Here is a 24,420-nt window from a genome sequence, read left to right as displayed (position 1 = left end):
TTTTTCGGTCCAAAAACAAGGTCCGACTCCAAGTCAAGATCTGAAAGAACCCTCGCGCCTCTCCCCATCAGCTGATGAGCAGTAGGCCGCAAACATCGTTCGATCAATTCGAGGCCCTGTCCTTTTTTATAGTCCCGAATTGGGTCAGAAACGGCGGCACTATCCATTGAGCAGGCTTCTTATTGTTCCGCTCGGGCATTATATCTGCCGTACCATAACTTAGCTAACACTACATCTTGCTCGGGAATTCCGCCTACAACTGCGTCTTGGCCATCTCCATAGTATTAATCAACCGTGACTTGATCTCTTTCCAGCTCAAACAAGGAAACCATCGTGCATACTGTCCGAACATTGCCTCTATACCCGAGACCTAGCCTGCATTGTCACTGTCTCGGACGACTTCACCCTGGGACAATTCAGTTCAGTTCAGTCCAGACTGCCACCCAAAATGGCCAGTCTTGACGAGGATAAGCAGGTTGAACTGTCCAAGACATTCCGTGAATACCTGCCGGACCTCAACACACCGCGGTTCCAGACCATAGCTCAATGCAATGCCTATAGCCATGCCGCCGAACTGCTCGAGCACCACCGCCCTCCATGGTTGTATGGACTTGTCTCGCTCTGGTTCGACTTGCTTAAGGAGCCATACCGAGGAGTCACAACCGACGGTAGCCCTCGCAAAGACTTGTTCAAGCTGCGCGACGAAGGCGTCCCCGTCGCGGACATTGTCAAGACTACCGAAAGCGTTATTGGCAAGCTCGACGCCAGGCAAAAAAAGAAGACGCTCCTACACGTCGACAGCGAGAAATGGCGGACATGGTCGAATCCCGAATTTCTTCTGTCTGACAAGGGCGTGCGGCTCGACGAGATCTCGTCCGACCTCCGCGACTCCGTTCTGAAGGTTCTGGAGGTCACATTGAGCCCTGAGGGCTACGAGAAGGCGCTGGGCGCCATGCGCGTAAACCACTTCCTGGGAGAGCTGGTGAAAGCGCCCAAGGTGATGAACGAGTACTCCTACAATTTCTGCGTCTTCGGTGTCCCCTCCGTTGATGCGCCGTGGGGCTACAGTTTCTACGGCCACCACTTGTGTCTGTCCGTCTTCTTCTACGGGCCCCAGATCGTCATTAGCCCGTGGTTCACGGGCGCTGAGCCGAACATAATTGACGATGGGCCTTACAAGGGCACGCGGATCTTACACGAGGAGGACAAACTTGGCTTGCAGCTTATGCAAAGCTTGAGCCCGGACCTGCAAAAGCAGGCTCAGACATACGAGAAAATGAAGGACGACAAGATGCCCAAGGGCCGTTGGAACCACGACGACCAGCGCCATCTGTTGGGAGCGTACAGAGACAACCGCGTGGTGCCATACGAGGGCATCGTGGTGGGCGACTTCTCCAAGGAGCAGCAGGACCTGGTCCTCGGCATCCTCGAGCAGTACCTCCTGTACCTCCCCGCCCAGTCGAGGAAGCTCAAACTCCAGGACTGCAAGGACTGGTTCCACGAGACGTACTTCTCGTGGATTGGAGGATACGAGGACAAGGACTCGTTCTACTTCCGCATCCAGAGTCCGGTCATTGTAGTCGAGTTTGACCACCATAGCGGCGTATTCCTCTCCAACACGGAACCGCAGAGATTTCACATACACACACTTTTGCGCACACCGAACAAGGGAGATTACGGTATGGCGCTCAGGGAGCTGAGGAGAGATGGTGCGGATCAGCTTAAGGGCGAGGTCAACCAAAACTGGGTCTTCGAGGACAAATTGTGATATAGTGACAATAGAATCGCGAAGATGTGCTGTATATATGTTTCAAAAAAAATTCATTGATACTCAAATGCGATCCCCCTTGAGATTTCGTTGCAGATTGGCTGGCAGGAAGGCTTCGGGTATATGTGCTACCTGCAACGGTGTACTAGGATCTTGACCCATTGCATGTCACTCAGAACAAAAGTTAGCCATATAAACGTGCACTACACAAGTCTGTGTTACGATTGGAAGCTTATACTGTTATCAAAATTCAGTCCTAGAGAAAATTCCACGCAATAGATGTTACTTTCACCAGTTACACTACGCTTTGATTGTTGGGCTGATCGTTATAAATACTTGTACCGCGCAAAAAGTTGCCGAGACTGAATATAGCATGGGGTGTACCGAATCACCCACGACCAAAACAACGACTGTCGCTGGAAAGCTTGAAAGACTTCAGCCCCTAATTCGGGATATCCTGGAGGTTACCGGCATTCCAGGCATCTCAATTGGGGTCAGTCGCAATGGATCCCAGGTGTAAAAATTCAATACCGGTCTCCACGACGTCAAGAGCAAGTTGCCACAGCAGTCTGACACCGCCTTCGAATTAAAGCTCTCGCACAAAAAACATTACGGCTGCCGCTTTTGCCTGTCTCGTTCACGCGGGAAGGTACACTGGGAGATGCCTGTCAGATCAATCTTCCTGGATTTCGCAATGTGAATGCGACGCGATAGATCTATGCATCACTCCGCTGGGTTTGCTTCAGGTGGGTTCCGTTCAAGGAAGCTTCTCGTAGAAGCATATTTCTCATGTGTTATATCGCCGACACCTTCTTATTCAGCTTCATAGGAACAAGTCGCATAACCTGGATGTCAGGGGATATCGGGGATAGAGCCTATGTCTTTGAAAGAATGGGCCGGATGTAGACAACCTTCGTTGCTGCAGTCTGATCTTACGATAGTAATGATGGTCATGACCTATGGAGCCTTTTGGAACTACGGTTTCAAGCGCCCGATCACTCGTTATGCGGCGCACAGGGCGCAATTGTATATCGACGAGTTTTGTATATGTGTATGTTTGAGTGCTCACTTACAACTACACGAGGCTTCCATAATGGCTCCTAGACTTGCAAATCTCTACTCCCAGGCATTGCGGACTTTGTTCCGGGCGGAGAATGTCGGAGGCATTCCTTAAAAATAATGAAAGTCCTTCACATTGACCCACGAGAGCGTATGGGTCTGTGTTGCTTTGGATGATGGCTGTTGTTTGTGTGTATGTAACTTTGTACTTGATGAATTTGTTGCCGGGGTCTTTACCCCAGATTTTATCCTTGCAATAAGGACGTCGTCGATGTCCCAACGTGGCTTACTCGACGCTGTGGCTGGCTGTTTTAGGGCGGACTTTGGCACCCACTTGCCTACCAGACTAGCCTAGCCGCTACCTTTTACAGGTGTCGCGGGTGGACGCAACTGCCTGCAAGTTTAGTTGGGTTTCAAAGTAAACTTCCCTCCCCTTAGTCTAAAGTACATACCTATTATTATTATGTCGCATTATTGTCGTGCTTACCTGCGTTAGGAAGGTCAGGCGGTAACGGACGTTACTGGACGCGGCAAACGACGGTGCAGGAGCACACAGCAACCTTAACTTCGGTGGATTCAGTTGGCAGTTGCCTTGCCCCTCACTCCCTCAATGAGGAGCCTTTCGATGAATCTGTCCCGAGGGGCCTTGAAAAGACTCCAGACAACCTCAAGACTCAGCAGCGTGCCAGTCCTAACCCGCAGCTCTTTTGTACCCCGGTGTAACTTTCCAGCAGCCGCCAATCTGAATTTGACTGGCGCCCACAACAAGCTTGTTGCATCTACTCCAACCCGGTCCTACGCTTCACTAACCTTGGCCAAAATGGACGCCGCCGATCTCAAACACTATCTCGCCGACTCCCCTCCAACTATTGTGAGGTTGGAGATTGAGAAGCATTTCGATGCTCTCACGGACCAGCAGAAGAGATACGCACACTTCATCAGCAAGTAAGTCCAACCAGCGGCGCTTGCTCACTGCATGTCCGCACGACGAGCCTGCTGACACTTTATCCAGGGCTGCCTTTGCTGGCACCCGCATTGTGCTACGACAGATCTCGCCCGAGTCAGAGTCCATTTACGACTTCATTCTAGCTTTGTACAGGAGCTCCGGTGGTGACTGGGAGGCTCTGCAAGCCAAAGCCAAGATCTCTGACGAGGAGCTCGATCAATTCTTGCAGTATGCTGGCCAATTCCTTGGCAACAATGGCAACTACAAGAGCTTTGGCGATGCCAAGTTCATTCCCAGGTCCTCCGAGTCTGCTTTCGCTGCTCTGGCCGCCACCGACTCTGATGCTGAGAAGCACTACAGGGCCACGAACGGCGCTATCTTCTCCCATGACCGTTCAGCCTTGATGCACTTGGGCTACCCTGAGGAAGGTCACATGACGACCTATTATCCAGAATCTCCAAGCATCACCAAGGATGATATTGATGCTGTTTCGGCCTGGATGGAGAAGCAAGGTCTGCTGCCCGAGAACACCAGACTTCTCAAGTCAAGCGAGGGCAATTTCCACATTCTGATTGCCTCGGCCGATACCACTGTGCCTAGTGAGGGAGGCGACGTTGGCAAGGAAACCTCGTTCTCCGTCAACGAAGGACCGCTTTCGGGGAAAACTATCAAACTCATATACGGCGATTACGTTAACGAAATGTCTGCCATTGCAGAGAACATCAAGAAGGCTGCTGAGAATGGCGACAACGAGACACAGAAGAATATGTACAAGGCATACGCCAAGTCGTTCGAGACGGGCTCGCTGCTTGCTTTCAAGGATTCACAAAGATATTGGATCAGAGACAAGGGCCCGGCAGTTGAGTCCAACATTGGTTTCATCGAGACCTACAGAGATCCGGCCGGTGTCAGGGGCGAGTGGGAAGGCTTTGCCGCCGTCGTCAACCTCGAGAGAACAAAGGCGTTTAGCGGCTTGGTCAAGGCAGCTCCTGAGCTGATCCCTAAGCTGCCATGGAGCCAGGACTTTGAGAAAGACAAGTTCTTGGCACCCGACTTCACTTCTCTCGAGGTGCTTACTTTTGCGGGATCTGGCATCCCTGCAGGCATCAACATTCCCAACTACGACGATATTCGACAGACTGAAGGTTTTAAGAACGTTTCGTTGGGTAACGTCTTGAGCGCAAAAGCACCCAACGAGAAGATCCCATTCATTGCGGAAAAGGATCTGGATGTTTACCGCAAATATCGAGACGAAGCCTTTGAGGTTCAGGTCGGTCTACACGAGTTGACAGGCCATGGATGTGGTAAGCTGCTTCAAGAAACTGCCCCTGGCGACTTCAACTTTGACAAGTCCAACCCCCCGATATCCCCCATCACCAACCAGCCCATCACCTCATGGTACGGTCCTGGTCAGACATGGGGCTCCGTCTTCGGCAGTGTCGCCGGTGCATACGAGGAGTGCCGTGCTGAGCTTGTCGCTATGTTCCTATCGTGCGATTTCCCAACTCTCAAAATTTTCGGATTCGGCGATGGAACAGAGAACATGGATAGTGAAGCCGGCGACTTGCTCTATGCTTCCTACCTTACAATGGCTCGTGCTGGTCTTGCATCGTTGGAGATGTGGGATCCCAAGAGCCGTAAGTGGGGGCAGCCTCATTCGCAAGCTCGTTACTCGATTCTGCAATGCTTCTTGCAAGCCGGCGACGACTTCTGCAAGCTTGAATATGCAGGTGACGATGTCAATGGCTTGACCATCAACCTGGACCGTTCGAAGATCCTCACCACCGGCCGCAAGGCAGTGGGTGAGTACCTCCAGAAGCTGCACGTGTACAAGAGCACTGCCGATTTCGAGACTGGCAGTAAATTTTTCCTTGGCATGTCAGAGGTTGACACTGAGTTTTGGGGCCAAAAGGTTCGTGGAGAAGTCCTCAGAGTCAAGCAGCCACGTAAGGTCTTCGTCCAGGCCAACACATACTTGGACGAGAAGACTGGCCAGATCACCGTCAAGCACTATGACGCGACTCCGAAGGGCCTGATTCAAAGCTGGGCTGAACGTAATGTCTAGTTCGGTTCGGGTTTGCATGGTATCGCATACAACTGAATTCGTATTGCCATAGCATAGCATGCCTTGAAAAATCAAAATGTAAATAATTGACCTGTAAACACAGTTTGATTCCTTTCTTATTTAGTGATTCACGCTTGTACGGTGTCCATCTCTTTGACGGTCTCACCGGTCTCTACCATGCCATTCCCGATTTGAAAAACATGCTTTGGCCCATAAATCCCGGGTCAAGAATAAGTTATTAATCTAGTGGCCACCATTGGATTGGAAATGATATTATTCAAGTGTGATATGGGATGGTATGGTAAGTCAATATGGTCAGATAAGGCGTGCAGGAATTGCTTTACCGATGCTGGGTTAGATCTAGTTGGATGTTGTATGAATTGGTAGCATGGGTGCCCGACACCTCGCACCAAAGATAAAAACTTGAAAAAGCAGATTTTATGAGGGAACGTAGACTCCATGGCCTGATTGCTGGTCTCTTCGAACTCTACTTCACTTCGCAATTCCTCAACTTCACTTGACCTGCTAGGTTTCGCGGCTCATACATTCTCATCAGCACCTTTTGACATATTCCAAAACGTGGCCCAACCGACTGGCTTTTCTAATCTTACCTTCTACAAGCGGCACGTCTGTGATACCCTGCAACGCATATCGAAACGATTGGATTGCCGATAGATAGGGAGACTATAGCTAGTCCTGACGAAGATTGGATCTTGCTGATGAGGGTTTTTTTTTTTTTTTTGGTATTTCATGAGTAACGTGTATCAATTTTCCTGTGAGAAATGCTTGCGCTCTCCTTCGGAAACATGTTATTGCGATCGATCAATCGCACGCTTGCTCTACTGATAACCGTCACCAGGCTGCATCGGAGATCGGATGTTGAAAGTGTTTCCTGTTTATAAAAGCTCGAATACCTGAGTGTCTATACCCGCCCTTCGTAATACATCGGCTTCAACTATGCACATCGCAGATAGACCCTCAGAGAGTTCTTCACGAAACCCCTCAAGATCTATGCCCAGTTTCTCTAGGCGCGGGTCTGGCTAACTGGTTTTGCCGCTGTTCTCATCCTTATATCCCCAACGGTCACCAATTTGAGAGCCCACACGGACTGGGTGAATATTATCCGAAAAGGGGTCGATGATTGCTTCCCCGTGAGATACGCCATCTATACAGCATGCGCCCGCGAACTGGAAGCTGTTGGCGTCGACTGGGCGCAATGTTATAGGCGTTCGACAGCCAATCAAGGTACATACGTGGTCGCCCCTTCGCGCTGAGGTAGTCGCTACACCTGTTGACTGATTAGAGCCGAATAAGAGTTTCCTTCCTGTAAGGTAGTTTCTTGTCAAAATAATGACTTCGCCTATAATTTTGTCATTCAACACTTTCTTGAATCTCATGCGAGGATGGCAGTGTAGTCAATCTTGCAAGAAAAGGTTTGTAATCATGCGAGGTTGGGAAATCTTGTCGGGGAGGGTGGTATTGATCTGCCAGCCTATAGGCTACCAAGAGCTCTAGTGCAGCTCTCAAGCAGTATATCAGTATCGGGGTGTGGCTTTTCGAACGCCATTTGGATGACGCTGCTGATGGCTTGTAACCAGTCAGTATATGACCTGCAGCTACCGAAAATATCCTCCACCGTATCCTCTACCAATGAGGCTATCCGTCCCACAGCTCTGAGTGCCTTATCAGTGATTTCGGTGTACATTTGTACCGGAAGCGACCCAAAGAATGCTGACTCGGGGCACCCTACAGCCGTTGGCTTCGACCAGTCAGGCATCCACGATGGTCCAGCATGATTGAGCGCAAATTCGCACGCAACGAGAATGTCAAGGTTTTTGAAAGACTGAATAAATCGCGTTGCAACGTCTTCAAAAACTTGTGTCGGTGTCTGTGTGTAATCAGGTACAGTTCGTAAGGCGAGTCGATCATCTAGGATATTTAGTATTCCGTAGATACGATCTCGCGGATCCATACCGTCTGTATGTTGAAGAAATATTTTAAGTCAAACGAAGAGAGACTTTGGTGCTGGTATATAAACCCTTCAAGGCGCCTGAAAAAAAAACCCCCCCGTTTGAAGTCGTCAGTAAAGTCAAATGACCACGTCGGCCTGCGGTGTGAAGCCATCATCGCGTTGCGGAAATGATGCCAGGAAACCGAACGCCTGCCACTAAGAATGGTGGTGGTGCTTTTAGCTAAACGTATCTCTTGCCGTATCCATAAACGTTTGAACCATTCCCGAGACAGCAGATAATATGTCGCACAAAGCTCTCTGCTCCCAAGTGGAAGTCGGTTGCCACTGTGAATCCATCTGTGTTCGGTGACTCCTTTTGCTGCGCTCATGGCATGTGGTGCAGCCTCCCCAAAGCAAGGAGGAAAATTCATAACGATGGGACTGCCGAGGTATTGCATGGCATTCATAGCTATATCACTGTCGTCTGCTTCTGGGCCCGGCCATACAATCACGCGGTCAGCATTGTCAAAGATGCTGCCCATTACGGCGACTTGTGAGCTCCTCTCTTCATCGTCTATCTAGTTGATACAAAGAGCATCAATCACCCTAGGCGTGTCTTGTTTGCGAATATATCTGAGAGCGATGTCAAGGCTTCGGGTGATTGATATCCCTGATAGGCGCTTCTGCCCAACGTAGACAAACTGTAGGTTCTCCCTGGAGCCCCATACATATGATAGCGCTTCGTATGCCATTATTGTTCCTTGAATGATCTTGGAATCTCTAGTACTCTTGAAGTATCGCGTCGGTTGCAACCGAATGACAATTCCGTCTTGATTAGTGCCAGGTTCGGAAACAAGGAGCCCGATGAACCTTCGACGCAGCGATTGGTACTCATATGGTGGGCACGGCGGGCCAGGCTTAGCCTTACTCCCCGTAACTGGTGGCATCTAGAACCCTCACGGATGGCTCAACAACAGTGAAGCCACAGCTCGTCAACGAGCACCAGTTTCGATTGTCTTTGACGAGTATCTGATGTGAAAATTAGAGCCAGAAGAAATACACAATTTGCAATATTCAGTTGTCATCCACGAGACTGAGCTGCTTGGGTCCTCGTGACCAGTCAGTCGCAAGTCGGGGAAAAGCAGACGCATTCTCTGCGAGGCATTGTTTTGATCGGCCCTGCATCGCGCTGCACCTCACAGCCTTCTAGACCGCAATTCTTGTGAACTCACGGTTGAACGGCAGACGCAAGGAATTTGAGCAGTTGCACAGCCAGCTTACTACCACTAGCGCGGCAGCGAAGATTGCCCCTGACGGTGACCATACAATGACAGGGTTGAGATACATATTGAATGTGTGAATTTGTGGTTCCGGTCTTTCTCATGGGCCATGCTGCCAATATCCAGCAGTGGAGGGTGGCGTACAACCTCCAGCTTGTGCCACGAGAGTGATAGCTCATGTCGGCCAATGCCTACAACCTACCTAAACCGAAGCAATCGTTGAGGTTCGAAGCATGGGCGACTCCCCCACACACGGTAGCCAAGTAGCAAGACTCACTCGAAACCATACCCTAGGCTAGCATTGTTCTCAGCATAAGTCATGGACAGTGATTGAAGTGATAGGAGACGAGACATCGATTGAGGTCCTGGCCGTGCCCGCAGGGAAACCGGTGTCATATCGTCATGGGCGTCATCGTAACCGAAATGTGTCGAATGCTGTGGCTGTTAGCTGGATATTAGACATGGTACTGCATTTCACATGTGATGAAACGGATTTCAAATGTTTGATTGCCCAAACCAATGAGGATTTGTCATATGCTCTTTTGTTGACTTGAGAACCTCATTACAGACGCCAGAATCAATGTGACCGATGACCGTCAACGTCCAGATGCAATTGGCAAAGCCAGCCCAGTTTCCGCAGACACCTATCATCTGCGGCCTCTAGAAAAGTTTCGTGTCATGTCTTCCCTTTAAAAGTAACAAACCATCCCCTCCCAAGTTTCCGTTTTTTTCCATGCAGAATTCTTGAGAAAGTCCTCTACCACTTCATCTCGTGGGGCTTGTCACCCTTGCGCAGGCTGAAAGAAGAGGCAAGGTAGCTGGGAAGGAAGTCGACCTTCTTGATGGCGGCAATGAGGGGCTTGTCGACGCTCTTCTGGTCGGCAGCTCGGCTGCTGCTGACCTCCTTCTTCTGTGGGGGCTGTTGTCAGTTACTTGTCACCGTCGGGACTTGTTCTGCTGTGACATACCTGTGGCTTCTCTCCCTGCTTGAAGAAGGCCTCCTCACCAGCCTTGTCCTTGACCTTGTCGCCAACGAAGTACTCGGCCTTGGAGATCTCGTCAACCTTGGAGGAGTCGATACCGCTGATGTCGACCTGCTGGGATGTGGCAATGACGTAGCGGGAGTTGACTCTTCGGAGGGGGACACCGTTGATCTTGAAAGGACCAGTGACCAAGAGGACGCCCTGGTCAAGGGTCTTGAGGAGGACGACACGCTTGCCGCGGAAGCGACCAGCGAGGAGGATCAGGACGGTACCGGGCTGGAGGGAAGTGCGAGGAGCCCAAGCACGAATGGCCTTGCGGACCTGGATTTCAATGGATTAGCAACTGTTGCAGCAAATAATCATGTGCGCGCGCCAATGCATCGCAAGGTCGCTCCGTAGTTGCTGCTGCCATGGTGACCATTGCTTCCCGATCTGATTGCGCCTGAAGATGTTTTCGCGTTTGTCGTTTCGGTAGTCGTTGAAACCTTGTGCCAAATTTGCTGAGCCGAACTTGCGAAGGCGTGAACGGATGACCTAACTCTCCCGTGCTCTCCGTGCTCTTTACTCCCTCCACATCTCCGTGCGAAGCAATCGATCGGGAAGAATGAACCACGGCCAGTCTACTGTTGTCGGAAATCTCGTAACGTAACGTAACCACTTACAGTCTTGGGCTTGGACTCATCGTCGGCAGGGTACCACTTCTGGGCCTTCTGGGAGTGGTGAGGGACCTCCCGGGTCGACTTGCCAAACTTCTTGCTGGTCGGGGCCGACATTGTGAAGGATTGTTGGCTGCTGTGGTTAGTTGTCGACGCTGTAGGATTTGGCGTTTGGGAATTGAATCTTGAGATCGTCAAAGTGTTCCTCTTGCTCGGTCTCCGTATGCACACAGGAAAAATCTTGTGGGTTCGTTTTACGCGATTAAGCCCTGCCCCGAAAAATGAATGTGGCCGTGCAGAGAACTGGATAAGAGAAAAGTGGCTGGTGCGATTGGGCCAAGAGGTTTGCCTTACGCTAGTGGATCAAGCCACAGTTGGCCTCAAAGATTGGGGGGGGGGGGTTCCGTTTCCAAATATCCATGATTATGTCATTCCTCTTTTCCAAAGCTCCGATGACCGATGGTTGATGACCGACAGACTAGGCCCAAGCTCCACCCCACTTTGTGTGCTGTGGTCTCGTTGCCTCGTCTCCCAGCTCTCAGCTCTGAGGTAAGAACCAAAGCTAAGCAGCAAGCCCCCGAGGCGACGTACGAATGCCCTTGGTAGCCTTGCATCTTTCTCTCAATCAAGTCGCCGTAAACGTAAACGTAACCGAAGCACAACCGCAGAAGCAGACGCAAACGAAGACAAAGTCGCCAGACAAACAGTCGACTCCATATTCATTCCCCAAACCCCAAATTCTCCCCGTAGTTCACAGCATTGTAGCACACAGCCATGTCAATTTCGCCCATCATAACGTTCAAGGCCGGCATGTGCGAGGTTGATGTCAGTGCCAACACTCGTCCGTCCGCTCATTCACCCCGATCGTTCAAGCTGATATCCAACGTCTAGCCCTCGGCCAAGCCGTACAAGGTCAAGCCAAAGCCTGAGAAGGGCTACGTCTACCTCTACGAAGAAGATGGTTCGTCCCATTGCCTCTACTATAATGCTCATCCAATGCGGCTACTGATCTTTCATGTCAGACCTGATTCACTTCTGCTGGAGACAACGCAGTGCCCCTCTCGACCAACCAGAGCTTGACCTGGTCATGGTACCGACGGATCCTCACTTTGTACCCCACGATTCCAGCAAACAGACAAGACCCGCAGCCAAGACAAACGGACGTGTCTTTGTCCTCAAGTTCACCTCTTCATCAGAACGCCACATGTTCTGGATGCAGTCGAAACCTCAAGGCCGAAATGGCGACCCCGCATGGTTCAGCCCCCGAGATCTGAAGATTGGACAAGTGGTCGACGCCCTGCTGCAGGGCGAAGAGGTCGACGTTCAAGCAGAAATGGGTGCTGTGGCAAGCAACGACAATGACGACCCACATGGAGAAGACGACGACGACGAGACCATGGAGGATGTCGAGGGCGGCGACTCCAACGGCCCCCGCGGTGGCGCTGGCGCCGGCACCGGAGGGGCTGGCTCGGGCGCTACAGGTGGAGATGTGCGAGACGAGGGACAAGGCTCCAGAGAGGGAGGTGCAGACGGAGCTCGAGCGTAGGTGCATTTTAACCCATGTTTGCCGGCATTGCCAGACGAGACGCCATTCTTCAGGAAACCAGCATCACGGCGGCATGATATCCAACCTGGCCGGTGTAGGATGTGGGAAGACCTGTCGTGAGACCCGCCGTGTATATTAGACATGACAATTGATGAGCTAGCTGGCAATTTTACTTAAGCCAAGCATCTACACTGCTGCCAGAACATTGGCTAACATGTGTATTGTAGTGTTGCCGGCGGGAACAATGACGCTGCACAAGCAGTGAGAAATTTCCTTGACTCTCTGAAGGGCGGTTCAGGTGGCGCTGGTGGTGCCAGCCAAGGGGAGGACAAGTTGTATCCCCTCCTTTCAGATCTCCTCACACCCCCCACGACAGTCCCCATGGCACGCGATGCCACAGAAGAGCAGATCGATGAGCTGCTGAGTTTTCTGCCTCCCCAAGTGCTCATCATCGGCCAACAAGCCGACTCTGGAGATGCCACAGCTGAGCCCACAGCCGACGCGATAGAAGCAGCCAGGCAAGCCATGAGTCTCGGACAAAAGAAAGCCCTTCTGGAGAAAGTTCTTAGGAGTCCTCAGTTCCACCAGAGTTTGACAAGTCTCACGATGGCTCTGCGGGATGGCGGCTTGCCCACTGTTGCAGAGGCGCTTTCTGTCAAGGTTGAGAATGGTGGTTATATGAAGGGTAGCAGCATGCCCTTGGGTGGCGGTGCTGCTGTCGAGGCTTTTGTTGAGGGTGTCAAGAAGACGGTGGAGAAGAAGTAACCGCTCTCATTAATGTTCACGTTAGGCTGCAACCATAATTCTGTACATTTGGATGAGATCATGATAGATGTTGCCGCATAAGCTTGATGTACGGCAATAGATGAGTGCTTGGTGCATTGTGTCGCATACACAGTTTTGTTATATACTAGTCTAACTAGGCTTTGGCCTGTGACTTCTGGCAGGGTCAGGGCTCAACACCATGCGATGTTACGAGGCCAGACACTGGACGTGAACGATTAAACAGTGATCGCCGTGAATCATCATAAGCCATCTTATGCCACGGCCACCATGGCAAGTACAGAGGTTGATGAGTATGTCGTGCCACAATAGCGAGGTAAGTCTTAAAACAAAACGGTGTAAACGGTGTGATGCCGTCTCATTGGCTTGCTGACTCACCTATGGTAGCTTTTCCCCGAAATCCCAATCCCCGGTCCCTGGACCTCCACTACACACTGCCGGGCCAACAGCTGCCTACCCGCTCCAAACTATTCCGCATTCAAGTTAGCATCTCGAAAGCTTCACCTTCGTCATCTTCTTACATGAGAGCTTCTCGGTCTAACCTCTGCTTCATTGTCAACCGCAACTCTCCGGACAGGCGCTCAAAATGGCAGAGACGGTCCTCAATTTCCCCACGGACCCCAGCGAGTTTGATACCGACCACCGCATCTCATTCTCCAAACTCGACAACAAGTACATCGCCGTGCAGGAGGGCGGCACCGAGTTCGAGTTCGACGCACAGCTCAAGCGCTGGATCCCCACATACGACGATGAGGAGCTCGCCGCCCAGCAGCGCATGTACGGCGGTTCCCCGGCGGACGACGACGACGACGCGGAAGCGGGCGGCAGCAGCAGCAACCACAACAACAACAAGCGCAAGCGGAAAGAGGACGCGGCCGCCGCGCGCAAGAAGCAGAAGGCCCCGCCACAGCCCAGACAGAACACGGCCATCTACGTGACGGGACTGCCCTTCGACGCCTCGGTGGACGAGGTCCACGATGTGTTCAGCCGCAAGTGCGGCGTCATCGCCGAGGAGATCGACAGCGGGAAGCCGCGCATCAAGATGTACACCGACGCCGAGGGCCAGTTCAAGGGCGACGCGCTGGTCGTCTTCTTCAAGCCCCAGAGCGTGGAGATGGCCATCATGCTGCTAGACGACACGGACTTCAGGTACAGCTCCAGCGGGACGCCCTCGGGGAAGATGAGAGTCCAGGCTGCGGACAGCAGCTACAAGAAGGTGCAGCACGAGGCGGGAGATGAGACGGCCGCTGGTGGAGCTGCTCACACTCCTGCGACTGCTGTCGCTGGTGGTGCTGCTGCTCCTGCTGCCAACGGTCGCGGCGGGGCGAGTACGGCTGACGCTGCGCCGAGAACGGCGGCCCAGATTCGCAGGGAGCGCGAGCAGGACAAGCAAAAGATCATCAAGCGCACGCAAAAGCTGGATGCGAAGCTGGCGGATTGGGATGATGACGAGCCGTACGGTGCGCAGCTCGAGACGAACCAGAGAAAGGATAAGGTGGTGATACTACACCACATGTTCACGCTACAAGAACTCGAGGAAGATCCTGCGGCGCTGCTGGATATCAAGGACGATATCCGAGAGGAATGCGAAAAGTTGGGGGCGGTTACGAGCGTCACCCTGTATGACCTTGAAAAGGATGGTGTTGTCAGCGTCAAATTTCAGAGCCCAAAGTCAGCCGAGGCGTGTGTGGAGATGATGGATGGAAGGGCCTTTGATGGAAGGACTGTAAGAGCTACCTTCGCTACGGGGCGGGAGAAGTACAGGAAATCGGGCAAGGACACCGGCGAGGGTGGCGTATGATGTCCGAAATGGATTCATTGAGTTGCTTGGTTCTGACCTGGATTGTATAACAGTCAACAGACACGTCGGGAGGGTCTTGGAGGGGATGACTTTCACCCGACAAGAGAGTTTCGGTTCCTGATGATGAGGTGACTGGATTCATTAGGCAGCCCCACGACATGAAAAGTGGTTAAACCTTTCCTCTCGGCCTTGCATAGTGGCCATCGAGTTGCTGTAGAATTAACTGCGCATTCGAGGAAATGTAACATTAAAAAGGATGCACGGCACTAATCAATCTTTGCGTGTATGGCAACTCCCGGCCCTCGCTGATATGTGCAATACTTCCCAAGACGGTTCCTTTATCTAGGCTCATTAAGAACGGAATAGAATTGGCACTTACAATACCAACCATACTTAGGTGGAGGGAGCACAGTTACATGTGCCAGTGGCCGTACGCAGGCTACTGACTGGTTTTTATTTTTGTTTTGTTTTTTATGGCAACGACGCCGTCTTCAGTCACAACTCGGATAAAGACGATCATACCGAGGACAAGGAAGTGCCGATCTAGGATCTGTTCTGTTGACTACGGCTCATCTCCACTTTGTAAAGTCTGTTTAATCAGTAGTCAAACATATACGACCATAGAAACCTGGGCATATTTAGAGGCACTACTTATTTCAGTCTTCAATGCTGTTATGTAAAAATGGGCCATGTAATGAGGGAATTTTTCTTCAATCTTTGCTAAGGACAACTAAAAACACATTTTCCCTAGGGACATTGAAAAGCAGTCTCTTAGATACTGCAGCCGATCGTTTATGAGTACGCAAGTAGACGCCGTTACGTGAGACAAGAACATCACTGGTCATCGCAATATGCAAAAATTGTAAGGTTGTCATTGATATGATTTTTAGGCTTGTAGCTTCCGATATCGATATTGAGCTATTTGTTCAAGTCAAACCAAAATGGTGCTACATGATGGAATTTTCCCTGTAATTGAATTGGTATCTTGCTTTTGAATTCAGGAGACAGACATCTCAACGCTTCTCATGACAGCATGCTTGAGCATCAAAAAATTCAGTTATCAGCATTTCCAAACGTATTGATGTGTTGGTCCTTTGCCATGCACCACCAACCTGCAGCTTCGATGATTTTGCACACGATCTTGACCTCGTCCATAGTCCTTGGAGAATAGATCATGACAAACTGTCTTGGTACGGGCATCTTGAACCACCTGCCCCTACACGCAAGTGGATGCCTTTGACCCCAGCCCTTGAGTAATACCTCCCTCACATCATCTGGGTGCAGAGTCATATGCATCGACTGGTCTGAATTGTGTACATGGCATATCTCCCCTGCACAAGTGTAATTGACAGGATGTCGTGCGAATAGACCTAGACCGTGCTTCTCGAAGCATGAAGTGCCGAGACCAATAACGTCGTCGTGCTTCTTGCCATGGTTTTCCAGGATCTCTCGTAGCGCCAGGTAGCATTCTCTAGGTCCTTGCTGGTCAATCTGTCGTTGAGGTGCAATGCCCACCACTGTTGGCCGTGGACCACATCGAAGAGGGAGAGGGTTCTTGCTCAAGATTCCTGCCGATGGATAGCTGCTTGCATCAGGTTCGGGGGGTTCAAGCGGATCTTTCAGAGTCCATAGCCTCAGCCAGTTGATCTTGAGATAGCCTTGAAAGGTTGCTGGTGTCCCACCAGGACCTAGCTTGAGATAATTGTGGAAATCATTTCGGATGTAGAGGAGAATTGGGGCGACAGCAGTAACCAAGGCAATAAGTGAGGGTTGAAAGAAATGCACACTTAGTGCGAGAGATGTAGCAAGCGTGAAAATAGCCGGGCCATCAAGAGTTATAGACATTGGGTCCTGCCTGATGGCTCTTTGCATTGCATTTCCTTCATTGCTGTAGCCGTCGTCGATCATTGAGGTCGAGCTACTAGACTCAGTCTGTAGTTCAGAGACAGACATGATAACGTTGGATATAGAGATTGGTGATATGTATAGGTGTCCAGCGTGGAGGGAGTAAGACGGATGAAGAGGAGTGGAGATGAGCAAACCTTAAGCCTAAAAGCATTTGGTTAGGTATGGATATGGGTTTTTTTCAAACAGCAGGCAGCTGAGGGGTCCATGAGGATATTTGAGGACAGAAATCCTGAGAGCTGGAACGTGTCTGATCGTGGGTTGACGTCGGTTTGTCCTCGTGGTGTGACTCCGCGGCTAGCTGAATACTAACCTTGCATGCCAATCCGTATAGCAACTCTGAGTGGTCGGGTGCAACCGAAACAGCCAGGCAGGTATCCATCACCGATAACCGGTGCCCACTTGAACTTGGGATGCATTTGACCTATTGTACGACAGTGACAGCATGGAAATGTTCTGAGGTCCAACGTCAGAATTGTTGATGTGCCAGAATGACTGATCCAGGCTGGTTGCTCTCAGTCGTGTTGGCGCTATTGCTGCTAGGCTTTCCTCCTTGAGCCCTTGACGGAATCAGCCAATCTGAAGCTGGCCCAATTGCCCTGGACAACACGATTGATTTCAATTCGTGATTGAAAGGAAACAACTGCACAATGTTAGATAACAGTCATATCTCGATCGTTCAAATTTCTGACAGGCCATGGAGAAAGCGCATATCGGATGACCAGACAAAACTTTGAGATTACCGCAGTGTGATGTAATTTGTCAATGCCAAACCCCCGGGTTGCTAACCTTCTCTGCCGGGTTGGGCTTGTCTCAATCCAGTAAGGCTCGCAGTGCTTAAGCGGCGTACATAGTATATAGTTGCAGTCGCCCCACTGGATGTGTTATCAATATTCTACTGCAGCCGTGCCTGACAGCTGTCTTCACATACTTAGTTAGCCAGGCGCACCCTGACATGGTCAGCATGGTCTGGTGATATCGGGAAACCTTGACATGAACTTACTGGCAAGCTGCATGCGTCCTTGTTTCTTATTCGGCGAAAAGACCCCGGCTTCGGTTCATATTGAGCAAGCCACGACAGTACCAAAGTACGGTGTAAGGTCACACATGACCTTGTTGCTGTCACGCGAGTCGTCGGTGACTGCTCCGGCTTGCAGACGCAGGACAGTAGGGCATCCTGGTGGAAAGCATCGGAACTGCAAGAACTTGCGATTCCCTGTGTATCTGTCCATGTCGACAACATACGGACGCTTGGCGGCGCTTGCTGGCCGTCCATGTAATGGGTACCTTGTAGTATATCTTCGAAATTTATGGACTGTGATAATTGTGTGATAAGACGTAACATCTTTGTCAGTTGAATCATAAAGCTTGCGAAGTCATGTCAAACCACGTCCGGCTATGTACTATTCCAAGAGCATATGGTCATCACGTTTTCGAGCCTATGCAGCTCTGCGAGATGGCAAACCGATGGCGCCGACACAACAGTTTGATGGTCGGTTTGTGGTCATGTTGAAACAGGCCCAGATATGTCGGGCTTAACTTGGCGTAGTCGCGCCAGGCAGAAGAATGTAGGTGCCAAATTCGTAGTAGTTCCTGTGGCACACAGATCTCCCATGGAGGTCGTATGGTGACCTCGAACAGTGCCGATGAACTTGGCGTGGAACTACTGTCGGGAACCAGAAGGCTGCGATGCATATGCAGCGCGATAAAGTGCGAGGGAATAGCAAAAGGCACGGCCAGAGATGTGGTTGAGCCGTTGCCAGCCTGCTGTGATACTGGAAAATGCAATTGGGCGGAAAGCGAACGAATCCAATCCAATTGATGCCGGTGTAAGACTGTGACACCCGAAGCGTGGACGGAATCCACACTACTAAGATGTGACCAGTCTGCAGTCTACTCTGTACAGTCTGCAGTCTGCGGTCTGCGGTCTGCGGTCTGCGGTCTGACAGGCACAAATAGAAGACTGCTGTTGCCTTTGGAGGTGGTTGCTCCTGGCAACTCCCATCCAGGTGCCACGAAGATCTAGCCCGCCCAATTCTCGGCCGTGAGTGGACGCAAGTGTTGGTGGAGAGCTAAACCTGGCTCCTCCTTCGACAGGGATACCAAAGGGGCAAGATGATGGAGACCGTCCTAAACAAGGCAGCTCAGTCGATTCATGCGCTTGTTAGATTGACAAGGGACACACGGAGAATACTGGCTGGAAGCCATCGCTCTCGAAGGAAACCAAACTCCTGCAACACGCCGTATGATTACCTGAAATACTAAGAAAGGAAGAAAAATTCTCTCGCTTTGGCAGTTTAAGAGTCGCACTCTCTTTCCGCACCCGGCAACGGCAACAACAACGGCTAAGGAACGTTAAAGCGTCGACTGTTGACGTAGCAGCTTACGGAGCACGATCACTACATAATACACTGACTCGTTGCACGTGCTGCACCCGCAACAAAACAAGCTTAAACTTGGTGATCCTGAGACCGACGAAAATCGCGATTGGAGGCGTCGTGATTCCTTTCATTTTTTGACTGCCCATGGGGCTGGTTTTGGTTTAGTTATTGATTGAGCATAATATATTCGGGTGGTTCGGTGTAGGTATCCATTGACAACAAACAAAACTTGGCTTGCAACAGGTGAGCACCCAGCTGACTTGTCATGAAAGGCTCCAACGCACATCTTCAAAAATGGGTGTTTTCTCCCGCGACGAACGGCAGTCGAGGCTCCCCGTGTACGAAAAGGTTGCCAAAGAGCGCGACTCAAACGACTCTTACGACGATTCCGACTACGAGGACTATTCAGTAGAGTCCTCACCAAGTACAAATGCGTCCAGGCATACGACCGGTCTACTATCGTCTGCAGCGACCCCCATGATCAAGAGGCCACTTTCTCTTACCAGGAGAACGGGAAGGTCCATAGGCTATCGGCTACCCAACAAAGTGGTTCGATATCTATGCATAGCCCTGGTATCGACAATACTGCTGTTCATCTTCACGTTGGTTCGCGCAAGCCAGAACGAAAATAGGAGGATACGAGAGGGTGGCGTATACAAAGCCCCATCGGCCCCTCCAGTGTGGGAGTCGTATCCCTTCCTCACCAGGTACTACGGCGGCATCAGAAACCTCGTGTCCATCCAAAACAATGTCGCAGAATACCCCCGCGCCGAGGATGAGCTTCCTCTTGATAAGCTCTCTTTCATCAACTTCACAGAGGATTCTAGTCTCCACAAGCGCGCCATCCCCGAAAGCAAGGAGTTCTTGAAGCACCCAAAGAGCATTTTCCAGACCACACCTGAGAAGATCAGCGAATGTTTTTTGGACGCCGACAACAAGGTGCGGGTACCCCCGATCCGTTACTACGAGGGGCGTCCTAGTGGGTTTCCGGAGGCAGTTGTTGGTTCGTACGATATATTTGGAATCAACGAGGATATTTGCTACGAACGTTATGGAAGATATGGCCCTTATGGGCTTGGCTACTCACAAAGGACTGGCGGTCTTGGTGTTGGCGAACACGGCGAAAAGGAGGGCTCCGAGCAAACATGGTCAACAGTTCATCAAGTCGACTGGAGAAACATGGATTGGGCTGATGCACAGCGTCGCTGTTACCGATCAAATGCCAACCGGTACGAAGCCCTGCCTGACCGGACACCCACGCCTCGTGGCTTCTTCGTAGACGACAAGACCACCAATGCTACGCTTGTGGCGCGGGACATGCTCTCTGAGGCCATTGCAGCAGAAGATGTGACCACTACCAAGGCCGGCAGCAAGGAAGTTACAACTAAATCACCGCGAACCGCTGTCGTTATCCGCTGCTGGGACGAGTACTTCTTCCAAGAGGAGGATCTCATGAACCTGCGTTCGCTCATCACTGAGTTGTCTCTTGCTTCTGGCGGTCGATACGATATTCACCTTCTCGTACAGGTGAGGAACGACGCTGCACATCCCATCTGGGCAGACCATGCCATTTACGAGCAGCGGATCCGTGACGTGATTCCCCGGGAATTTCAAGGGCTTGTCACATTTTGGACGGAAACCCAAATGCTTGCTCTTTACCAGGGTATTTACGATTTGTTCGCTCGCGGTCCTGATTTGCCCGTTCATGGTGTATATCGTGGCCTAGCCATGGCAATGCAATGCTTCGCCTATCAGCATCCCGAGTACGATTATTTCTGGCAGTGGGAAATGGACATTCGTTACACGGGTCACTACTACGACTTTTTCACCAAGATTGAAAACTGGGCCAAAGAGCAGCCCAGAAAAGGTCTATGGGAACGCAATGCACGGTTTTACCTGCCTTCAGTTCATGGAACCTGGGACGACTTTAGGCAGATGGCTCGTGTTCAAGCCGAGATGGGCACTGCTGGCGCCGACAACATCTGGAAAGGCATAAACCAAAAGGACAAGCCCAAAGCACAATCCGCACCTCGTGGCGACAAGATCATTTGGGGTCCTGAGCGACCGGTCGAGGAAAATGATTGGTTCGAAACAGAGAACGACCCCAAGCCAGATACAACCTATGAGAAGGACAAGTATGCATGGGGCGTTGGAGAAGAGGCCGAGTATATTGCCTTCAACCCCATGTTTGATCCGGAAGGCACAACCTGGGGACTGGCCGATGATATCACGGGCTACAATACGACCCACGAGAAACCGCCACGACGAGCACAAATCATCACAGCCTCTCGCATGTCCCGCCGCCTACTTCTGACCATGCATCGCATGACAGCATTTAAGAAGCAATTTGCATTCCCGGAAATGTGGCCTGCGACTGTGGCCCTCCAGCACGGCTACAAGGCAGTCTTCGCCCCGCACCCACTCTATGTTGACAGGGAATGGCCGACAGCGGTGGTCGCGCAGACTTTGAACAACGGCAAGAATGGCGCCTCAGGCGGTTCCCGTACCTCCGTCTTTGGCGACCGTGAGCACAATCTCCGCGGATTCACATGGTTTTACGACTCTGGCTTCGCTCCCAACCTGTACCGTCGCTGGCTGGGACTCAAGGTCAACAACGACGGTGGTGAGGAGTTTGAGCTCACCGAGGACAAGACCAAGAACGCTTCGACCGTCAGCCTTCTTCGTGGTGGTGAAGGCCGTATGTGCCTGCCACCCATGTTGCTGCATCCCATTAAGAATGTGGATCTGCCGGTTGAAGAAGAGCACGAGGCGGCCGAGGTCCCAGAGAGTGATCCTGCTGCATAAGGATAGAGGTCTTGTGAGAATACGAATCTGATGGTAACTGTCACATAGCATGATCTTGAGGATTTGTGCACATAAAGGTCGGATGATCTGATGAGGCGTACGGTCCATATTTACTGTTGTTTTTTTCAGGACTGTTTACATATATCTGGCGTATAAAGAGATGTGTTTGTAGGGCACATGGTTTGAATATTTCAACCTTCATTTTTGTATATATGTGATACCAAATTGCAATGTCTGAGAAGTACCTACCGTCTATGAGAATGAACATTGCTTTCCAAAGTGCCTGTAATCGAGCTCCTTCCAGCGTCGTAAGCAGACAGTACACGGTGTAGCCCTACAACAGAGATTCATGGCTAACAAAAACTCAGCAGTATATCACCAATACTGATACTTGATTTTTCAATGACGGCTGTCGCATACAACTGGAAGCAGGTGCGAGGTTGGAGTTGCAGAGCCGATTCAAGCATGCAGAAGGCTATTGACGTCAAAACGTTGAATTCATTCTTTTGGGTCCTACACGTAATGTACACCCAGGCTCGTACATTGCCCGAGCGCTTGCTCAGACATCAAAAATCCACGGTCGCAGGTGAGTGGGTGTTGTAATAATACTCTCTTCTTGCCCAATTCGCTGCTTAACTGGTGGCGCGGAAACCAACCCCGGGGTGTTTAGACAACACGCTTGACCTCAAAGAATCTCTTTAACCACCAGACCTGGAAAACAGATTCGCCAATGACGACACCGACAATGAAGAGGTTCCACCATTTAACTCGGCTGTTGGTGCTCTCGGCAGTGTTTCGGTGGGTGCGCTCGCGGAGTACAATGTAGGACTGCTCGTCCTTGACAGCTTGGAGGAGATCGGAAAGATGGCGGACTGGAGCAGAGGTCAGTGACTTGTTGGGCACATGAAGATTGTATGGGCGGTCATCTCACCTTCAGTCTCGAGGGGGTCTTTGTCCGCCTCGTGCTCAGCAACGTAGACAATACCGTGGACATTGAAGGAAACCTCCTTGCTGTTCGCGCCCCAGTGCTCGTTGCCGAAGCAGTAGGTGTACTTGCCGTCGTGTTTGGCGTCGAAGGAGTAATCGCCATTAGACACACTCTTCTGGAAGGTCTCGTACTGGCCGTTGGGCGCCGTGATCTATTGCAGCACACATGTAAGCTCACTGCTTGCTCCCTCGGACTTATTGACTACATAATTGGTGGGTGCGCCCCAACGTACCCAGAAGTCGACGTCCAAGTTTCCAGCACTGCCGAACTCCCTGTCGCCAACCTGGAAAGTGACCGTCATGGTATCATCGGGACGGAGCTGCTCGTGAAAACACTCGCGGCCATGAGCAGGAAGCTGAATATTGTGACCGAGGACAGCTTGGAATAGGGCGGCAGACAGCAGCAGTGCTGCCGACGAAAGAAACTGCATAATGAATACGGAAGAAGCCAAAGAGGTGGTGGAGAAGCGGCTGTGTGAGAAGAAATGGCCGGGTGGAAAGGAAATGACGTTTTTGTCAATCGCAATCGCGCTCACGAGCTTTCAAAATGCTTCGAGTTGACACTTTGCAGTCGAATGCAGTGACCTCCAGCCTAGAGTAGCCTTTGAGGCTCCAGACAACGCTTCGGCTGGCTCTAGCGCAGAGACCTGGGGTGGGGGTACCTGTGGAATACCTTGGCAAGCCTGGAACTGCTTGGAGCTCGCGGCTGTGGAGGGGGTAACGGATCCGTAGAGCTTCCACTAAATGCCTGGCAGCTGCTGGAAGACGTCCCCTATCTTGTGCCATCAGGAAAGGGGCCACTTCGTATCGACCGAGTACACATCACACTTCCCTCTGTCTGTTGTGGGCAACCAACGACCAGGGGGTGGCCGAAACTTGGCACCAGGGGGCGCCGGGCGCCGCTGGATCGTGCGCTTCCAGCCACTGACAGACCTGCAAGTCACCCAGATTGAGAGCCCACTTGCCACTACCTGGACTACAGTCTAGGGCATGGAATGATTGAATCAAGTGCAAGAGACGCTATCCACTGCCCAAAAGAAAACCCACAATTTACGAATCCAGGGATCGTCTATCAGAATGGTGACTGGCCACTGGCCACTGAATTGCCTTGTGGCCTTTTCTCTGACCTCTATCCGTCCATACATGCATACATACATACTGTACATAGTAACCTTTAACTGGATCCGGCCCCAAAAAGCACGCGCCACTGCCAGGCTCGACGAAAGACGAAAGCGAAAGCACAAGCACAAGCTTTGCACACCCTTGCACCAGCACCCAGCCTCCGACTCCCACTCCCACTCTGCTCCCAGCTGCCACGGCTACTGCTACTGCTGCTGCTGCTGCTGCTGCTGCTGCTGCTATCCATTATCTGGCTGACTTGGACTTCCACTATCCAGTCTTCACCGACAACAACTCACAACCCCCTTTCGACGAGACGACGCATCGCATATCAATAGACCTCTTCTCTTCGTCAAGAGCAGGTCTCATTGTCAACGTCGCCAGG

At 51.3% G+C, this 24,420-nt stretch overlaps 11 protein-coding genes across 11 annotated transcripts; 5 read left to right on the top strand and 6 right to left on the bottom strand.

The window, feature by feature from the left end:
• The first annotated feature begins 267 nt into the window (after window positions 1-267).
• On the top strand, window positions 268-1,842 carry BKA67DRAFT_190355 (uncharacterized protein). The gene has a single exon (XM_046095351.1). It carries the CDS (start codon window positions 449-451, stop codon window positions 1,766-1,768), a length of 1,320 nt encoding a protein of 439 aa, XP_045961739.1. The 5' UTR covers window positions 268-448; the 3' UTR covers window positions 1,769-1,842.
• A 1,369-nt stretch (window positions 1,843-3,211) lies between these two features.
• Window positions 3,212-5,957, top strand: BKA67DRAFT_555455 (peptidase family M49). Its single transcript, XM_046102082.1, has 2 exons — window positions 3,212-3,772; window positions 3,840-5,957. The coding sequence occupies exons 1-2, from the start codon at window positions 3,438-3,440 to the stop codon at window positions 5,836-5,838; spliced, it is 2,334 nt and encodes a 777-aa protein (XP_045961738.1). The 5' UTR covers window positions 3,212-3,437; the 3' UTR covers window positions 5,839-5,957.
• An 824-nt stretch (window positions 5,958-6,781) lies between these two features.
• On the bottom strand, window positions 6,782-7,409 carry BKA67DRAFT_190341 (uncharacterized protein). Its single transcript, XM_046095350.1, has one exon. It carries the CDS (start codon window positions 7,233-7,235, stop codon window positions 6,879-6,881), a length of 357 nt encoding a protein of 118 aa, XP_045961737.1. The 5' UTR covers window positions 7,236-7,409; the 3' UTR covers window positions 6,782-6,878.
• On the bottom strand, window positions 7,331-7,810 carry BKA67DRAFT_532709 (uncharacterized protein; the record flags this gene model as incomplete). The annotated part of the gene is made up of 1 exon (XM_046099572.1): window positions 7,331-7,810. One exon carries the CDS (start codon window positions 7,808-7,810, stop codon window positions 7,331-7,333), a length of 480 nt encoding a protein of 159 aa, XP_045961736.1.
• Window positions 7,811-8,093: 283 nt separating this feature from the next.
• Window positions 8,094-9,247, bottom strand: BKA67DRAFT_555451 (uncharacterized protein). The gene has a single exon (XM_046102081.1). The coding sequence runs from the start codon at window positions 8,734-8,736 to the stop codon at window positions 8,368-8,370; it is 369 nt and encodes a 122-aa protein (XP_045961735.1). The 5' UTR covers window positions 8,737-9,247; the 3' UTR covers window positions 8,094-8,367.
• Window positions 9,248-9,556: 309 nt separating this feature from the next.
• BKA67DRAFT_555448 (ribosomal protein L6e-domain-containing protein) lies at window positions 9,557-11,017 on the bottom strand. The gene is made up of 3 exons (XM_046102080.1): window positions 10,715-11,017; window positions 10,038-10,373; window positions 9,557-9,979 (listed from the first exon to the last, which is right to left on the bottom strand). Exons 1-3 carry the CDS (start codon window positions 10,823-10,825, stop codon window positions 9,827-9,829), a joined length of 600 nt encoding a protein of 199 aa, XP_045961734.1. The 5' UTR covers window positions 10,826-11,017; the 3' UTR covers window positions 9,557-9,826.
• An 81-nt stretch (window positions 11,018-11,098) lies between these two features.
• On the top strand, window positions 11,099-13,371 carry BKA67DRAFT_555446 (proteasome complex subunit Rpn13 ubiquitin receptor-domain-containing protein). The gene is made up of 4 exons (XM_046102079.1): window positions 11,099-11,533; window positions 11,600-11,669; window positions 11,731-12,250; window positions 12,482-13,371. The coding sequence occupies exons 1-4, from the start codon at window positions 11,483-11,485 to the stop codon at window positions 13,017-13,019; spliced, it is 1,179 nt and encodes a 392-aa protein (XP_045961733.1). The 5' UTR covers window positions 11,099-11,482; the 3' UTR covers window positions 13,020-13,371.
• On the top strand, window positions 13,287-15,075 carry BKA67DRAFT_190280 (uncharacterized protein). The gene is made up of 2 exons (XM_046095349.1): window positions 13,287-13,353; window positions 13,425-15,075. The coding sequence occupies exon 2, from the start codon at window positions 13,624-13,626 to the stop codon at window positions 14,836-14,838; it is 1,215 nt and encodes a 404-aa protein (XP_045961732.1). The 5' UTR covers window positions 13,287-13,353; window positions 13,425-13,623; the 3' UTR covers window positions 14,839-15,075.
• A 731-nt stretch (window positions 15,076-15,806) lies between these two features.
• BKA67DRAFT_190233 (uncharacterized protein) lies at window positions 15,807-17,259 on the bottom strand. The gene is made up of 2 exons (XM_046095348.1): window positions 16,881-17,259; window positions 15,807-16,756 (listed from the first exon to the last, which is right to left on the bottom strand). The coding sequence occupies exons 1-2, from the start codon at window positions 16,895-16,897 to the stop codon at window positions 15,892-15,894; spliced, it is 882 nt and encodes a 293-aa protein (XP_045961731.1). The 5' UTR covers window positions 16,898-17,259; the 3' UTR covers window positions 15,807-15,891.
• Window positions 17,260-19,331: 2,072 nt separating this feature from the next.
• On the top strand, window positions 19,332-22,130 carry BKA67DRAFT_190215 (uncharacterized protein). The gene has a single exon (XM_046095347.1). The coding sequence runs from the start codon at window positions 19,419-19,421 to the stop codon at window positions 21,927-21,929; it is 2,511 nt and encodes an 836-aa protein (XP_045961730.1). The 5' UTR covers window positions 19,332-19,418; the 3' UTR covers window positions 21,930-22,130.
• A 465-nt stretch (window positions 22,131-22,595) lies between these two features.
• Window positions 22,596-23,347, bottom strand: BKA67DRAFT_655762 (emp24/gp25L/p24 family/GOLD; the record flags this gene model as incomplete). Its single annotated transcript, XM_046106821.1, has 3 exons — window positions 22,596-22,801; window positions 22,861-23,068; window positions 23,150-23,347. 3 exons carry the CDS (start codon window positions 23,345-23,347, stop codon window positions 22,596-22,598), a joined length of 612 nt encoding a protein of 203 aa, XP_045961729.1.
• Window positions 23,348-24,420: the final 1,073 nt, after the last annotated feature.

This window comes from Truncatella angustata (genome assembly GCF_020726525.1).
Source record: "Truncatella angustata strain MPI-SDFR-AT-0073 chromosome Unknown BKA67scaffold_2, whole genome shotgun sequence".
NCBI classification, from domain to species: Eukaryota; Fungi; Ascomycota; class Sordariomycetes; order Amphisphaeriales; family Sporocadaceae; genus Truncatella; species Truncatella angustata.
The sequence above is the reverse complement of the archived record's forward strand: the minus strand, read 5'-3'. Positions and strand labels throughout refer to the sequence as shown.

Bases quoted from the DNA above. Each gene is read 5' to 3' on its own strand.
- BKA67DRAFT_190355 (XM_046095351.1), top strand. From the start codon at position 449: ATGGCCAGTCTTGACGAGGATAAGCAGGTTGAACTGTCCAAGACATTC.
- BKA67DRAFT_555455 (XM_046102082.1), top strand. From the start codon at position 3,438: ATGAGGAGCCTTTCGATGAATCTGTCCCGAGGGGCCTTGAAAAGACTC. The intron at 3,773-3,839 runs GTAAGTCCAACC...CACTTTATCCAG, and splicing joins TACGCACACTTCATCAGCAA to GGCTGCCTTTGCTGGCACCC.
- BKA67DRAFT_190341 (XM_046095350.1), bottom strand. From the start codon at position 7,235: ATGAGATTCAAGAAAGTGTTGAATGACAAAATTATAGGCGAAGTCATT.
- BKA67DRAFT_555451 (XM_046102081.1), bottom strand. From the start codon at position 8,736: ATGCCACCAGTTACGGGGAGTAAGGCTAAGCCTGGCCCGCCGTGCCCA.
- BKA67DRAFT_555448 (XM_046102080.1), bottom strand. From the start codon at position 10,825: ATGTCGGCCCCGACCAGCAAGAAGTTTGGCAAGTCGACCCGGGAGGTC. The intron at 10,374-10,714 runs GTAAGTGGTTAC...ATTGAAATCCAG, and splicing joins ATGAGTCCAAGCCCAAGACT to GTCCGCAAGGCCATTCGTGC. The intron at 9,980-10,037 runs GTATGTCACAGC...CAGCCCCCACAG, and splicing joins AGCAGGGAGAGAAGCCACAG to AAGAAGGAGGTCAGCAGCAG.
- BKA67DRAFT_555446 (XM_046102079.1), top strand. From the start codon at position 11,483: ATGTCAATTTCGCCCATCATAACGTTCAAGGCCGGCATGTGCGAGGTT. The intron at 11,534-11,599 runs GTCAGTGCCAAC...TCCAACGTCTAG, and splicing joins CCGGCATGTGCGAGGTTGAT to CCCTCGGCCAAGCCGTACAA. The intron at 12,251-12,481 runs GTAGGTGCATTT...TGTGTATTGTAG, and splicing joins GGTGCAGACGGAGCTCGAGC to TGTTGCCGGCGGGAACAATG.
- BKA67DRAFT_190280 (XM_046095349.1), top strand. From the start codon at position 13,624: ATGGCAGAGACGGTCCTCAATTTCCCCACGGACCCCAGCGAGTTTGAT.
- BKA67DRAFT_190215 (XM_046095347.1), top strand. From the start codon at position 19,419: ATGGGTGTTTTCTCCCGCGACGAACGGCAGTCGAGGCTCCCCGTGTAC.